The following is a 14,285-nucleotide window of genomic DNA, read 5'->3' as shown; positions in this document are numbered from 1 at the left end:
TAATAAAAAATATGCCAGATAAATTAGGGGCGCTCAGGGCAAGGTGGGAAGCTGTTAGGAACTCTGGAAGATATAGATTGGGAGGTGGCCCTGATGCGTCCGAGAGAGGTGGCAAACAAACAGCGGTTGCGTATAATAACATTTAATGTCCTTCATAGAGTGTACTTTGATTGGGTGTGTCTCCATAACCTGGATAGAGCTTAGGCACCTCAGTGCCTGCGATGCAAAACAGAACTCTGTTTGTGTATACACAGGCTTCTGGAGTGTAGGAAGATCCAACGATACTAGAGTTGGGTAGCAGGGGAACTAAAAGTCCTAGGGAGGCACCTAGAGATGTAGCCGAAATATTCCCTATTGGGCATTCCTACTGAAATAGACCAGCCACACTACCAACTTCTTCTATACATCTTAGGACTCGAAGTGGCCACAGGAATATTGCTCGCCGGTTTTAAACTCAAGTCTCCTGGGTATTCTAGCCCTTCCCCGCTCAGAGTTCTGAAAAATATTTTTTAACACCTGGGCCTAAATCGTCCTAGGGACTCTCAATTGGACCATGAGAATGGGGTACTTAGAAATTCATGTGCATGGCCATCTGCTCGCCAATCAAACTTTCACTTCAAGAGGATCTCCTGTCAGAGCAGCAGGACAAGGGCCTTCACTGGAGCCTTCGCAATCTACATATCCATGTGTGGAGATGAAGCAGCGGCATTTAACTGCATTTGAGCTGCCTCTTAAACTGTTGAATGTCATTATCTCTATCAGGTGTCCTGCCACGATGGTCATTTGTACGGGGTGCTTGGACACATCTTTGACCGTGTGTGCAGCCTGGAAGATAGGCCCTTTACAGCTTCTACTGTTAGATGACCCATTTGTTGTATATTCCCTGAAATCCCTTGTTTTGACACAATTTGACCCTTTCAACATTTTTCATGTTACCGAACCATCCGTCCTTCTTTAAAACTCCTGTTGTGGTGCACTTTGACACTCATTTCCTTCTAAATCGTTGTGATGCCACAGTGGGACCTTAGTTTGATCTTGACACTTATGTGTAACCCCTTGAAGCCGATGTACAGCTGCTCTGTACATCTTCGGACCTTTAAAACTGTCTTCCTCGTAACACTTATTTCAGCTTGCCACAGTAGTTCACTTCAGACACTAGTGATACAAACATCCTACCCAAATTCTTTGTCCAGTTAAACTGGTGCTTGAACTCTGGTGACCTTCTTGCCTAAATTCAGGACTCCTTTCCACAGTGGGAATTCCATCACTCTCCCAGCATTTTCTTCCCCCTTCTCAACACTAGAAAGACTAGGAGACCAGGGACCATCGGGTGGACTATCAGCCCTTTGTGGGGGTTTCAGGAGCGTAGAAAGGGAGCATTGTCCCTTAAGATGTGCTACGCACTTGTTAAAAATCAGCTCCTTAAAGGACTGCGGGCTCATTCCACCAGGGCTAAGGTAGTTTCCACTGTGTGGGCATTGGGAGTGTCTATTTGTGACATCTGTTAGACTTCGACTTGAGCATTGGTGCACATTTTCATGAAATACTACTGCCCTGACAGCCAGCTTCAACAGGAAGGACATTTTGCCCGTTCTGTCCTGAAGGATCTTTTGGTCTGAGTCCACTTCACAGACCCTCTGCTTTTGGGAGCTATGATTTTATTATCTTTTCTAATGGTGAGGAATCTTCAGCTTGAAGCACCCATCTGAAGAACGAGGGACATATCCTGGCTAGTTCTCCTTTTGGTGTATCTCCATGACCTCCCAGTTCTATGGAGTGGCCTGTTTTCCATATGAAACAATCCAAGTTTAGTGGTTTGCTCACTGGCATGAATAATTAGTTGTGGGCTCCACATCAGACAGTGTGGACATTGTCCAGAAAGAAACAGATATCTGAATGCTAGGGAGGTGCCTTTTTATGCGTCTCCAGCCATTGCTTTCTGGGCGCACTGCGGCCACAGAGTGCTATCTACTTTAACATCTACAAAGGTTCCATGTTAAAAATCTGCACACAGGTACTGATGGCTGTGTCGAGCTCCACATCAGAGGGTGAGACAGTATGTTTGCACGCAAGAGTGGTGCTTATATACAGCTTTGTTTAGCAGTGGTGACTGGTAGGGAACAGAAGTAGCGGCGAAGGGAGTTGAAAACAATTGTTTTTTTTTTTTTTTAAACAAACCACTTGCATCTTCCGTCTCTCCGCTGCCTCTCGCCACATCTATTCCTGACTCAGTCTGAAAGCAGGAAGCACACAGGCTAACCTAAGCCAATCCCAAATTTGCTGTCACCATGATAGAAGCATGGTGATTGATCAAAGTGCCGTGGTTCAGCACTTAGTCGGGGACTATGAGCCTGTGCTTGTTTCCCACCACGCTGTGCATTGCAGCCTGGCGGGGAACATGTCAAGTGTGCATCACTGTTTGGCCGTCCCAAGACGGCCAGTCAATCAGTCATGCGCACTTAGTGTGTCGACCACTCCTCCTCCTGTGACCCGAGCCCCACCCACCCCCCCTAACCTAGCCCCTTATCTATAACAAATAAAATAGCATCCTCATTTTATATTTTTACTTTTCACTTTTCCACTGCTCTGAGAGAAGTGGGGCAATGCTCCTCTGGCTTAGTGGAGGAGCGTCCCTGCTGTTAAGTAATTTCCAGCCTGGTTCCACGCAGTGCACAGGAACATTTCTGAAAAGTTTCCAGCTCCAGTCTGATGCCTGGGGAATATTCTAATGATGAATTATCTGCAAGCAGATGATATACCAGAAAGAGCTCGATGGAAGGGTACTAATCATTTGGCACACTGCTGTGTCACTGCACAATTTACCAGCCCACTCCTGTAAGGAGGCGGTGTCTACTATGACAAGCGGTTAGCCTTAGTGACCATTGTGTGACACTGAGGTGTGGTGTTCCCAGGCAGAGCCACACTCTGAAGGATGAAGCGAAACTGGCAGACCAGTTCTGGAGACCCGAACTGCAGCTCTCTGAGCCTAACGTGGAGTAGTGTGCCCTGTTCTGGAGACAGAAGCTTCAGCAGTGCACTGCAGCTCTCTTTCCAGCTCTCTGAGCCTAACGTGGAGTAGTGTGCCCTGTTCTGGAGACCGAAGCTTCAGCAGTGTTATTAATGTGCAGTTATGCACAGTTTGTTTACATATACAGGAAACGTGGACTGTATAAATGCGATATGTCCTTACTTCAGCTGTACAGTCCTGTTTTGATTATTTTGTATTGCTTATAACTGTCTGTTTGCCATATCATAGTGGCCCCTAATTTTCCAGACACCTTGCTTGAGGAGCAAAGAGATTATAGCAATTGCTGATTGTAAGCCATCAAAAACAGGAGCTAGCGATAGCCTAACAAAAACAGGCATGGGCCAAAGACAGATCTTTTGTGCAGCCCCCTTGCACAGCATGGGCATTTTTATCTAACTTGATGCCTACATTGTTGCAGAAGCCTTGAGTATGTTAACCTTGTCTGCCTATAGGTGTGAACGTCCTAGGCATGGCCCCAAAACAGAGGTGACGAAAGCCAACCTTTCTGAATCAAGTTTTGGAAATTGACTTCTAAGTTTGTAGAACTGCTTATACTGCACATTGCAGGAATGCTATATGCTAGATGTGATGAGGTACATTAAATTCAAACGCGAAACACAGTGAAGATGCATGTAAGATGCCACAGCCACTTTAAAGAACGCGCTCACTTTTCCTTCAGTGGGACATTGGCAGACCATGCACTGTGCCACAGTACTACTGAAAAATATTTGGGATAGAAAGAAATGCATTTGAACGGACGGCATGTGGCAACCAGTGCTGTAATTCACACAACACTTCACATTAGATTTTCTGTACCAGGGGAAGGATATGTGAGGTTTGTCACTTCTGTACTGTACTTTAGATCCCAGTGTAAGCCAAATATTTGCTGCTTGTACCACACAGTAAAAAAAAATGGTAACATTGTGTGTCACTGCATTTCCCACTCACTAAAATGTTTTGTACAGGGAGTGTTGATGGTCGGCCCACCTGGAACTGGAAAGACCCTTCTAGCAAAAGCTGTTGCTACAGAATGCAAGACTACATTTTTCAACATCTCGTCATCAACACTGACTTCCAAGTACAGAGGCGAGTCTGAAAAACTTGTTCGTCTGTTATTTGAAATGGTAAATATGTGTATACATTTTATTTTTCTTATGAGCTGTTTGGAGCAATTGCATGAAGTTATGATTTGTAGAGGATTCATCAAAGGAGTGAGTTACAGTAGTTTCAGCTGGTCCACTACAAAGTCACAGCAAGGCATTTGAATACTTCACTGAAGTTCAATTTTCTCTAAGAAAATAGACCTAAAATGCACCCTGTGTGCAAAAACTAACACATTAAAGGAATAAACTAACCTCAGAACGTCAACCAGTGGCACTCCCCCATAAGTAGTAGAAACATACACATGCTGGAAACATACAAACGCACTTACATCTTGGCTGACCTTAGGACATTTATATACAACATCAGCCGCCAAGAGTTCTTGTTGTACCAATTGTGAGCCTTCTTGTTGTGTTGTGTATTTTTTGGGTTGAGCTTTGGCAGCGCATGTTCTGCTCTGCGAGTCATGCTGTATTGGAGTATGGACTTTAAGCCCCGCCCACTCAACCTACATTTGTCATTGGCTTGTGTCATTGTCCTTTGTAAATGCTGGCTTTTAATTCATCAATAGGCTTTTTAGTTTCTCTTTGGTACAGCCTTGTCTTCATTTGTAACCTCCCATGAGAACTGGGCCTTTTACGTTGGTGGCTGCATGGTAGCTCTTATTTTAGTTTGTGAGCACTATTTTCTGTAATGAGTTTCTCCTACTGCAGGCACTACATGCTTACCTGCAATATTCAACGCGCCAAGCGCCCTTTTACAAGAAAAAGTATTTGTTTTTCAATTTGAGACAAATGCTTTTTTTGGTAAAAGCGCCTGTGCCGCGATTTCACTTTAATAGCGCTGTGGACCTGACATGTCTCATCTAAAGAAAGGGGCGTGGCCTCTACCGTGAAAGCACAGCATGGGGCGCTTGTAAACCACAATCATTTGCAATGCAACATGTCTTGCATTTTTAGAAACTTAGACCTATTGATATTGTAAATGACAATGCCGCTTATTAATTTTTAAACACATAAATAAAAGGCATTGTCATTTACTATGCCAATAGCTCAGAATCTCGCAATTCCGAGACCGATTTCATTGCAAATGCTTTTTTTTCTTTTTGGCCTTATTTGGGGACAGATGTCCTCCTTGAGGCTGGAGAAGAAATACTTGTTGGATTCCAGTAAACTCTCTAATGAAGTGACTGTGTTCACTTTTGGGCTGTTTCCTTAATATGCTTGTGACCTCACTAGGGAAGTCTGACACAATGGGTGGGCCTCCCAAGCTCCTCCCAGGATCACGCTAGTGTGTGGGGCCTATGAAGGTCAAAGAGCTGCTACTCTGTTCCTCCCTGCCGTACCCACTGTTAAAAGGCCCTTAGGTCTCGCCTAGTGTTGCAGCCCATGCGCTGCTCGCTTGGCGAGACTTGTAGTGAGAGAGTACATTTTAGAAGTGGGCTTGAAGCCCTGCCCCTCATTTTCATTGGAAGACGTCATCGTTTATGGTAAACGGTGGCCTCCCATTGAAAATGAGGCTTCTTTGTTACCGCCCTTTCGCCTTTTGGGACGGCCCATCTAGACTGGATTGTTTGCTTCACGACAGTCGTGAAGCAATTTCTTATCTTAACTCCTTCCATGCTCGTGACGGAACCGCTCCCTCACGAGCATCGGTTTAGCTGTGCTCATGACGGAGCGGTTCCGTCATGGCCTGCTCGGCATGCCTGCGCTGCGCGAATTCCGCGCCTGCGCTGGACGTTCCATTGAGCAGGCGGGGCCATGACGGAACCGCTCCGTCATGAGCACAGCTCAACCGAGGCTCGTGACGGAGCTGTTCCGTCACGAGCATGTGAGCGCCGCTCGGCCCTCCTAGCGCTGCGGCGGAATTGCCGCCGCAGCGAAGGGGTTAAGTAGGCGTGTTATGTAAACAAGCTGTGGATCAAAGGATCCAGTCCGAATGAGCCATCTGAAAAAGAGACCGGGCGGTAGCGCAATGATGACAGCGGCTTGGTTCAGGTACTTTATTTGCCAATCGAGATAACAGTCTAAGAATGGGCAGACCACTTCAGTGTTATCTATATGCAGACGTATATGCCTTTAGGCACATATTTTCTATATGCACACATAAGCTTGTTGGCAAATATTAAACATTTGTATGTAGTCTGGTTGGCAATAATATAGCAAAGTCCCCCGGCTTGTAGGTAATCATGTGCCCGAAGCTAAATAGCATCAAATAAACATGCGCCAAGCTCGGCTGGTCCCTGCGGTGTGAGCGAATGCAGGAAGACATCGTGCGAACACCCCACTGTGCCGACAGGGCTCCGTCTGGCGTGCTTTTAATCGAGGTGACTGTCTAAGAATGGGCAAACAGCTTCATTGCAAATGCTTGTATTTTCTTAGTGTATTGTGCACCAGAAGCATCAAATATTCTTATCCCGCGTTTCAAAAAAGGTGATGAGGGTAAAAAAAAATAACCCTGGATGATTCCCGGTCACCCTGCAACTTTTAGAAAGAACTATTGGAAATGGGGACAGACGGAATCCTGATGGGACCCACTTTGCGGCCCACGCTCTGGCGAAAGGATTGGAAGCCCTCCAACCCCTGTCTCCTGCATCTAACATATTTTTCACGTCCAGCACTTTCTTACATTAGTGTACCCCTCCCTAACATTCAATCCATCTCTAACTGGCTCTCTCACTTCTGTCCAAATTATGCCATTTTCCCAGCATCAGTTCACGATCTCCTCCCTCCCTGGCATCAGTATTCTTACATCTAATCTGATTCTTTTTAAAATGTAAATCATTAAAAAAGAAATTATTGAACAATGTAAATCTTTAAAATGTATATTTATGGGGCACCTCTCTCAAAAGAGGTGTTCAGATAGTGCAGAAGGTTGAAAAGCTTGCTAGGAAAATCTGCGCCCGGTCTTCAAAGCCTGACACTGCTCTGTACACCACCTTCATTCTTGCGGTGACTTCACCTTCATCCTCACAATATCGATAGAAGTGCTGTCCAGTTGATATTAGCATCTGATATTATGTTGGGTTGACGTGTGTGAAGACTGCGGTGGAAAGCGACTAGCTTAATTGAATTTTCAACGTATTTTCATCCACGCAATGTGTAATCTTGGGCTAATCAGTTTTTCAACTCCCTCCTATCTCAATAACATTAGTAGCGCCAAGAAGCAGGACACACTATGGTGCTGGGAACTATACATGTACAATTGCACATTAGCTTACAGTGCATTGATATTTGAGTAAACTCTAGTGGGTATAAAAAAAGTTCCTACTTTTAGAAATGAGGCCTGTCTGTAAGGAAAGGGATCCCATCACCTGAGAGTTTGTTTCCTACAGAGAGCTGTCAGTGGGGAGATGTGCTCCCTAAATGGAAGGGACTTCTGCTGGGGAGGAATTACTGTTCCCCGCAGCAAGCATCCCTGCGTGGGAGGGGCGGGAGCAGCATGTGCTTGTCATACAGCAGAAACAAGCGGATGGCTCGTAACAAGTCATTCAAGAGCGGTGTCTACAGCGTTCGGGACTGGGTGAGCAGGATGGCTTGGAACACTGGGATAAAAGCCGGGCGGGGTAGGGGCTGCAAGGAAAACCGCAGGGTGTTAAGTATTCGCGTTGGGTGTGAGCGACTGCATCTGGGAAAGAGAAGGGGCATGCTGTGAAGAAGAGTAAACATGATGTGAAGAGGGGTGGGCACGCGCACCTGGTTGGGGGAAAGGGAAGAGAGGTGAGCAGAGGGAGGTGGAACTGTAGGAGAGAAATTGTTGGGTGAAGGAGCGATGGTACAGGTTGCAAAACTGTCTGAGATGGAAGAAAATAGACACAGAACGTAGGAGAAAAGTGGAGTGGATAGGAAGAGGAGCGCGCTAACTTTAAGATGACACGAGTGGTGACAGAGAGGACAGAGTGATGGAAGGGGGTGGGGTGAAGAACAAATGAGTTGGAAGAGCAGGTAAAATGAGCGCACTAGACTGGAGACAGTGGTGAAGAGTAGGGCCCAGAAGGGGTTTTAAGTGTGCCAGGTCCCGCCAGTGCTCAGCACCGACAGTAATAACACGCATTAAAAATGCAATAGGTCTCGCCTTTGATTAAATTAAAGCCATTTTTTTTCCGAATGGTATTGTGTAGCAAAGCAAATGGTTTTTACTTAATGAAAGGCAAGAACTATTGCCTTTTTAATGCTAGTTTCTGTTGGTTGAAGGGTAGAAGAGGGATGAGTAGCAGTACAGCTCCTGCCACCCTAACTCCCACCAACAGAAAAAACAAACCCAGAGGTCTGTATTGGAAGGGGAAGAGCTAGAATTTTTCCTCCTGTCTCCCTCCCTCCCATTCCCTCTCTTCTTGATTTGTGTCTTACTTCTCCTTCATCTTCCAGTGCTTTTCTGTCTACGTGAAGCACAGAGAGAAAGGAGTTTGTGTGTCTGGACCCTAGCAAGAAGCCAGATGGTGTTTGGATTTTCTTCAGGCTAAGACAAATAATAAAATATCACTTTATTTTATTTTTTAGATGGCAAAAAGTTTTGTGCTGTAACAAATATTCAGAGGTTTGGATTGTACTAATAGAAATCGAACCGGTGCTTAGCTTGGACACAAATGTTTGGGAGTCGGCAAGGAGCTCTAGACACAGTTCTGATATTTTATTGGGCTCCTTGCTGGTTGGCGCACACACTTGCACCAGGTGCACACCCCTGCGCCCCAGCAACGAGCGCGAGTGTGTTTGGATTTTTTTCTTGGCTTTGGAAAAAAAACGTTACTGAAAGGACAAGGCCTAATCTATTACCGTATGAAGTCAGTGGGTTCTTGAAATGGTCAGTTTTGTCATATTCCTGTCCCGTGCAGAAGGCCCTCGGACAAATGAGACATTTCATCAAGAGAAGGGCGGTAACACTGGGTTATAGGACTTTGATTGCCTAAACGTCTGGAGTTTTCTGTAGCAAAAAACTCCAGACTTAAATGAAGATTTACTTTTCTTTATTTGTTTGATTTTTGCTCTGTTACTTTGACGTTTGCAAGGGATTCTGCATGATAAAGCATATTGGCATATACACAAGCCAAATCAACCTGGATTTCTCAGAGACTCCAGTTTTGATAAGCCTGGGGTTCGTAGGACCCCTGGGGTGCTGGTTGATCCTTTGCCCAAGAACTGTAGACCTTCCAGGTGGAATCTTCCCTTTAGTCTATAGTTTGGATTCCTACTCCAAGAGAAACTCACCTTTGTCTGATAACCTCATACTCCAAAGACCTACAGAAGTATAGCTTTTGGTCAGACTTTGTGAGGGAAATGTTCCTGTATCCGAAAGACTAAATAAAAACTACTATGTTTTGGGGGAAACCATCTCAAAAATCTGACAAGTGTTCAGTGCTTTGTCCTGGTCAGCCAGTCTGAGAGAGTGAGGTCTGGCACTCCGTGAGTAAAACTTTGCGATGTGGGAATATTAAAAATAAATGGTTGCGGCATGTTTCCTTACAATCCAGGGGTGATATCTATGACCAGGACCTAAACCGGTGTTTTGCTTACAGCGGTGAATCCAAGTTTGCAAAATGCACTCCACCCAGTTTACTACCTGTTAGCACCTTTAACTCCTAGACGTCTGGTACTCACAAAAACTGATCATCCCTCCAGGGTCGCTGAAGGTAATTACTTTGTTTTGGAAACAAAATGCTAAAAGCCTGACTAACATTATGTTCATAGTGTTCTACTAGCCAGCTAGCCGGGACAACTGAGGTCTGGCACCAATACATCTCTTGGATAGAGAATAAAAACTTATTTTAAACTATGTTTAAATCTGAGTTTGATATACCAGTGGTTAACCTTGGAACCTTTGTGGACCCCCACGTAAACACTACTGGAATCCAGAGACCTCTGCTGAATTATTTTTGCAATCTAGGGACCGTCTACTGAGTCATTATTGGATTCTGGGGACCCAGACATAAGTAATTTTGAAGATTAGCCTGGCAAAACAATACACCATTACAGGCATGGGCATTCATCAAACAAATACACTAATGTTGTAATATTTTATTTAATTCACAAACGGATATAAAAAAAAAGAACTATTTTAATGGGCAGGATGGCGCTTTTCTAAATTTAATAGAGGCCACCCATTATCCAAACTTTATCCTGTTTGATGTATTTGCACTGTTATCATGACTCGGAGGATACAACTTAGCACTTAGCCTCAAATGGCAAAGTCTTTTACAATTACAGAACGCTTATAAATGTTTTTTAAATTTAGGTTATTTATATGCACTTTATTCTGTTTAATATTTTATTTGCTAAGCAGTAGCAGACCTCTTGAATCTGCGTTTCAGAGCCCCACATCACCCGACCCTCCCAGGGGTCCCCGAATACAGTGTTAGAACCACTGGAATATGTAATCAAATTAACATTGCACCATAAACAGAGTTTCCCACAAAAAATAATGATCCGCACATGCATTACATAATTCACTGTGCAGACTAGGTTCCCTCAAACAACCTACATGTTTAGTATTGCTGTATTCCGTAAATTCAGGGCAACCTTTCTTTAGTTAGCTTTCCAACATGTGTTTTGTTCTTCGAGAAATGCAGAAAAATATTGAACAAATTTAACAAGCATTGGCATAGCCAATAGGTCTCGCCTTTGGGACCTTATAAGTATTTAGTTATGCAGGACAATATCATTGGTACAACAGCATCAACTGTTGCATGGCTAAACGCTTATTAGGTCCCAAAGGCGAGACCTGTATGGACCCCCTTCCCTCAGAGCAGAGATGTGCAGTGTTCCTCCACCTCCTTCCGCGCATCACTGACATAAGGCAATAACGCAGGCCCACTCTCAAATTACCTCCATGGAGCTCACATGCCTCTAAGCGGTACCATCCATGTTCACCCCCTACCTAAAGCTCTTTATGTTGCTGTATTTTCCCACAAAGGGGTGCACACCTGGCGCAGCATTATAAGGATCGGCTACACCTGATTTAAAGCTGTTCGGACCACAAATTACCTCTGTAGTAGGTATTGCTGAACCGCTCGATATACGACCCCCTCATATTAACATGCCCCCACCCCCAGGACAAGAAGCGGGTGTCCGCGGGCGGCCCGATTAACCCCCCCCCACCCCGCCCCCCCTTTTCCTGATGTAAGTCTGTCTGCTCGTTTACCTCTGCATGCCGGCCTGCCACTGGCCTATGCAACTATGGACCTGCACCCAAAATATATATAACACCCCTCTGCTGTAACGCTGCTCTTACCCCCCCCCCCAAGTGCTAGTCTCCTGCAGGCCCATACAGTGCCGACCTCACCATCCCGCCATTATTTGCCCCGATACACCGCGGCCCGTACCCCCGCAGTACCGATCTCCGCAGGGCCACCTAGTGTATAGCTTATTGTCACTGTACATATAGCCCCAATATATCGCAGCCCTTACTACTACAGTACTGATCTCCACAGGGCCGAGAAAAATAAAGACCCCCCTCCCCGTATAACGCTGCCGTCGCATCCACTGTGCTCTTCCAGCGGACCATACAGTGTGCAGACTTCACCTCCCACCCATGTAGCGCCCTCTGATATGTGACCAAACCACTGGTCCGTCCCCTATATAATGCTGCTCTTACAGCCACGTCACCGGCCATAACTACCGCCTCCCCCCACCAATATGCCGCCCCTGGTATAACTCTGCCCTCCCTCCCTTTCTTTCACTGTGCGGATCTCACGGAGGACCATACGGAGCCCAGACATCGCCACCCCTCTTATGCCACCCCTGATATAACTCTGCCTTTACTTTCACTGTGCAATGTTCAGCATCGCAGGTTGGAGATGGAGATGTCGATCATGTTCTGCAGGAGCTTGCAGTGCTACCCCCGGAGCCCCTGCCGCCGAACCCTGCCCACCATTCCTGTAACCAGCCTCAGCCACCGCAGAAACCGGCAATGCCCTCCCGCTGCTCCACCATCTCTCCGGCCCTATCCATCGCTCTGCATCGGGAAGCACCAACAAAGGGTTCCCTGTACGCAAAAATGCAAAAACGGAGAGGCAGGAAACTGACCACTGCGCTTGATCATAGGTTACAGCGTGTGTCCTCAAAAGTCCAAGCTGCGTGGCTTAAAGAACTCTGCTGCTGCCCAGCACGGGGGCAGGCAGAAACAAGACTTTTCTCTTTGTCTGCTGTCCCACTTGGATGGCCTCGGCCTGCTTTCCTTCTGGCGTAAAATGTTGTTATTATCTTTATGGGGCCATGTGTTTGGCCCCATAAAGATAACACACCTTTTACACCAGAAGGAAGTCTGGCCAGGCCGTTCAAGTGGGACGGCCGAAAAAGAGAAAAGTGAAAGTCATCAACAACTCTTTCACAATGGCTGGCCACAGTTTAGCGTAAACGGTGACGCTGGCCAATGGGAAAGAGGGGTGGGGCTTAAAGCCAGCTAGTGAAAACTACAACAGATCCTTAAATCTTGCCAGCGAGACTGCACATGCGCAGACTACGCAGGCTCGACCTAAAAAGGGAAGGCGGGGAGACACGTTTATTTTTGCATACATATTCCTCATTTAATAATGAAACAATCAGCCTGTTGCATCCATAATTTGTAAAGGGCAGCCTTGCTTGCTGTTTGGAATATTCAATAACTGGAAAGTAAACAATTACTGTTATTATGAGACTTTCGAGAAATTAGCCCGCATCTGATGTTGAGTTCAGTAACTGTTTCTACAGAACTATCCGTCGGACTCGCCACAACTGTGTATACACCAGATACCACTGGTAAAATGTCTTTAAAAGGTTACTGTTATAACCAAACTGTTTTTAGGACTAAGGCCAAATGTAAATCATCACTTACACTGCATCCAGCCTGCACCTATCTGAGCCACATCTTCAGACTGACAAAAGGTACACAATCTACACAGTTTTGCCAATGTGTTTTTGTCAAGGAGATGAGCCAAAAAGAATACTTCTTTAGGAAAAGATTAAATCCGCTTCTCAATTACCTACTTATCGGTGTAGGCCGCTCTAGATTTCTTTTGGGCAAGCGTGCGCCAATCCTTTTGATTTATAAATAGAGAAGGTGTACATTCAAATTTAACTGCAGGAGATGAGAAATTCAAAATAATCCTTCACTGGCATTCATTTTCAATCCACCAATTCATTACAGGGCTGTTCGTATTGCTACACTGGAATTCTTCCTGTGATCTACAGGATTCAGTGCTGTTTTCAGAGCTGGCTGGGCTGTCGATGCACAACCACACCCCTATAGCACAATTTTTGTCCTGGCTTTCTGCCTTATAGAATAGGTTTGAACAAGTTTTGTAAGTGCTGATTTTAGTTTCCAATCCGACCCTCTACGTATTGTAGATGGACAAACCAATGTGATGTGCTCTGACCATCCAAGTAAGTGAAAGATTACTGAACTCCCCAGTTGGCAGTGTTCAACATGTGGTTCTAATTACTATTGCCATGGGGCAGAAAATGCAACACATGTTGTTGCTGTGCAGAGGCACAAAAAGCCTCTGTCTTGTTTTTGCTGAGCTTCATGTGATAGTGGCTGTCAACCCATTTGCCTTCTGCCAGGTGGATACTGCCCTGATATTTGTGGGCAGTATAGACTAAGGTATCTAGAAATTGGAGATAGCCTGATGTAATTTCTTGTTAAGGTTTGCAGATTAGCAATATTTCTACACTCCCTGGGTGCCTGTACTCCAGGAACCCAGCATTAACACCACCTCTAATGGATGTTGCTCTGTCTCCTTTTTTTAAAATCTTTGATGGAGGTGTTTACAAAGTAGTTTTATTGAGTTTGGCCAAGGAGCATGATGGGGAGGTAATTCCTCTGTGTGTATTAGGCGAATGGTGTTTTTCCCTTTTTCCTTTTCTAACTGTGGGGCCTATAGGGTCACTATACCATTTTGTAAGCTACCTTAACTGATAAAATGGTTTCCTATTCATTTGTCCAGCCCATCCTTTTCATTTGAGCTCCTCTTCAGAAACCTTAAACCCCCCACATATTCTTGGCATGATGCTAAAGCTTCTGTTTTGGATGGACTAACAGTTTGGAGAGACAGATTTGCTGTGCATCTTCTAATCTTATTCTCAAATGGGTCTGCTAAATGATTGTAGGAGAGTACCAAAATAACTGTAAAACATGTCGGGCTCGTTTTGGCATAACAGATGGTTAGTAATGCTCCATTTCTGAG

At 45.2% G+C, this 14,285-nt stretch overlaps 1 protein-coding gene across 2 annotated transcripts in view; it reads left to right on the top strand.

Annotated features, from left to right (window-relative positions):
• KATNA1 (katanin catalytic subunit A1) overlaps positions 1–14,285 on the top strand; it is a 223,708-nt gene that overhangs the window by 108,900 nt on the left and 100,523 nt on the right. For both annotated transcript variants that reach the window (XM_086927296.1, XM_086927295.1), the window contains exon 7: positions 3,994–4,152. In XM_086927296.1, coding sequence (XP_086783422.1) covers positions 3,994–4,152 — 159 coding nt within the window. The remainder of the gene's footprint in view (positions 1–3,993; positions 4,153–14,285) is intronic.

Source organism: Lissotriton vulgaris, chromosome 6 (assembly GCF_964263255.1).
Source record: "Lissotriton vulgaris chromosome 6, aLisVul1.2, whole genome shotgun sequence".
Classification (NCBI taxonomy): domain Eukaryota; kingdom Metazoa; phylum Chordata; class Amphibia; order Caudata; family Salamandridae; genus Lissotriton; species Lissotriton vulgaris.
This window is presented reverse-complemented; position numbering and strand designations above follow the sequence as displayed.